This window comes from Echiichthys vipera (genome assembly GCF_963691815.1).
Source record: "Echiichthys vipera genome assembly, chromosome: 22".
In the NCBI taxonomy this organism is placed as follows: Eukaryota; Metazoa; Chordata; class Actinopteri; order Perciformes; family Trachinidae; genus Echiichthys; species Echiichthys vipera.
The window spans coordinates 492,501-494,572 of NC_139847.1; the positions used below are offsets into that span (position 1 = coordinate 492,501).

The 2,072-nt window shown below is 50.3% G+C and overlaps 1 protein-coding gene across 1 annotated transcript; it reads left to right on the forward strand.

Annotated features, from left to right (window-relative positions):
* Nucleotides 1-663: 663 nt before the first annotated feature.
* LOC310964344 (C-type natriuretic peptide 2-like) lies at nucleotides 664-1,632 on the forward strand (the record flags this gene model as incomplete). The annotated part of the gene is made up of 2 exons (XM_083937433.1): nucleotides 664-765; nucleotides 1,366-1,632. The coding sequence occupies 2 exons, from the start codon at nucleotides 664-666 to the stop codon at nucleotides 1,630-1,632; spliced, it is 369 nt and encodes a 122-aa protein (XP_083793559.1).
* Between the last annotated feature and the right edge of the window lie 440 nt (nucleotides 1,633-2,072).

The window sequence follows — 2,072 nt, forward strand, 5'->3', positions numbered from 1 at the left end:
ACTCATTGACTCTGAGACTCTTTGACTCTTTGACTCTTTGACTCTGAGACTCTTTGACTCTTTGACTCTTTGACTCTGAGACTCTGAGACTCTGAGACTCTTTGACTCTTTGACTCTTAGACTCTTTGACTCATTGACTCTGAGACTCTTTGACTCTTTGACTCTGAGACTCTTTGACTCTTTGACTCTTTGACTCATTGACTCTGAGACTCTTTGACTCTTTGACTCTTTGACTCTTTGATTCTTTGACTCTTTGACTCTTTGACTCTTAGACTCTGAGACTCTGAGACTCTTAGACTCTTTGATTCTTTGACTATTTGACTCTTTGACTCTTTGACTCTTTGACTCTTTGACTCTTAGACTCTGAGACTCTGAGACTCTTAGACTCTTAGACTCTTAGTCTCTTTGACTCTTTGACTCTTTGACTCTTTGACTCTTAGACTCTGAGACTCTGAGACTCTTAGACTCTTTGATTCTTTGACTCTTTGACTCTTTGACTCTTTGACTCTTTGACTCTTTGACTCTTAGACTCTGAGACTCTGAGACTCTTAGACTCTTAGACTCTGAGACTCTTTGACTCTTAGACTCTTTGACTCTTTGACTCTTTGACTCTTAGATTCTGTTGCCATGGTGATGTAACTGTTTATTTTCCTCCAAACAAAGATGGCTGCTTCATCTTCCTCCTGCTCCTTCGTCCCTCTGCTCCTCCTCTTCCTCACCATCGCCGTGGAGACGAGACCGTCCCCTCAACGACACGACAGACAGGTCTGTGGACTCGTCTTCATCATCGTCTTCATCATCGTCTTCATCATCGTCTTCATCATCGTCATCATCGTCTTCATCATCGTCTTCATCATCGTCTTCATCATCGTCTTCATCGTCTTCATCATCGTCTTCATCATCGTCTTCATCATCGTCTTCATCATCGTCTTCATCATCGTCTTCATCTTCGTCTTTCTTCATCATCGTCTTAAAACCCCCTCCTCTTCCTCCTCAGGTGTTACCTGATTGGTTTAAACCCTCTCCTCTTCCTCCTCAGGTGTTACCTGATTGGTTAAACTCCTCCTCTTCCTCCTCAGGTGTTACCTGATTGGTTTAAACCCCCTCCTCTTCCTCCTCAGGTGTTACCTGATTGGTTAAACCCCCTCCTCTTCCTCCTCAGGTGTTACCTGATTGGTTAAACCCCCTCCTCTTCCTCCTCAGGTGTTACCTGATTGGTTAAACCCCCTCCTCTTCCTCCTCAGGTGTTACCTGATTGGTTAAACTCCTCCTCTTCCTCCTCAGGTGTTACCTGATTGGTTAAACTCCTCCTCTTCCTCCTCAGGTGTTACCTGATTGGTTAAACTCCCTCCTCTTCCTCCTCAGGTGTTACACTCTCTGTTCGGCTCTCACCTGTCCTCTCTCATCTTGGCCCCTCCCACCTCTGATGACATCACAGAGGGCTCAGCCGGTCGCTCCGGTGGGGCGCGGGGGTTGGGCGGCGGGCGGGAGGCGGTGCCGCGGTTCTTCCTGGACTTCCTGCAGCGTCAGACCAAGACGAGGAGGCGGAGCAGGAAGTCCATGTTCGGGAGCAGAGGCTGCTTCGGGATGAAGATGGACCGCATCGGCTCCATCAGCGGGCTCGGCTGTTAGAGGCCCGTCACCGTGGCAACTCCAGGCGCGCTCACAGGGCGACCGCCGTCTGTCAGACTGTGTCCAGACAAACTTCCTCCCGGGAAGCGTGGTTTGAACTTTATGATGTCACTGCAGGTGACCCCGAGCTGACGCTGCATGACCTCTGACCTCTGACCCTTTGGGCGTCAACAGAGACTTCATGCTGGATCTTTACTAACGAAGGAACACAGGTAGACTTCCTACCATCGACCTCTGACCTCTGACCTCTGCCCTCTGACCTCTGCCTCCTGACCTCTGCCCTCTTCCCCCTGACCTCTGACCTCTGACCTCTGACCTCTGCCCTCTGCTCTCTGCCCCCTGACCTCTGACCTCTGCCCTCTGCCTCCTGACCTCTGACCTCTGACCTCTGCTCTCTGACCTCTGCCCCCTGACCTCTGCCCCCTGTCCCCTGACCTCTG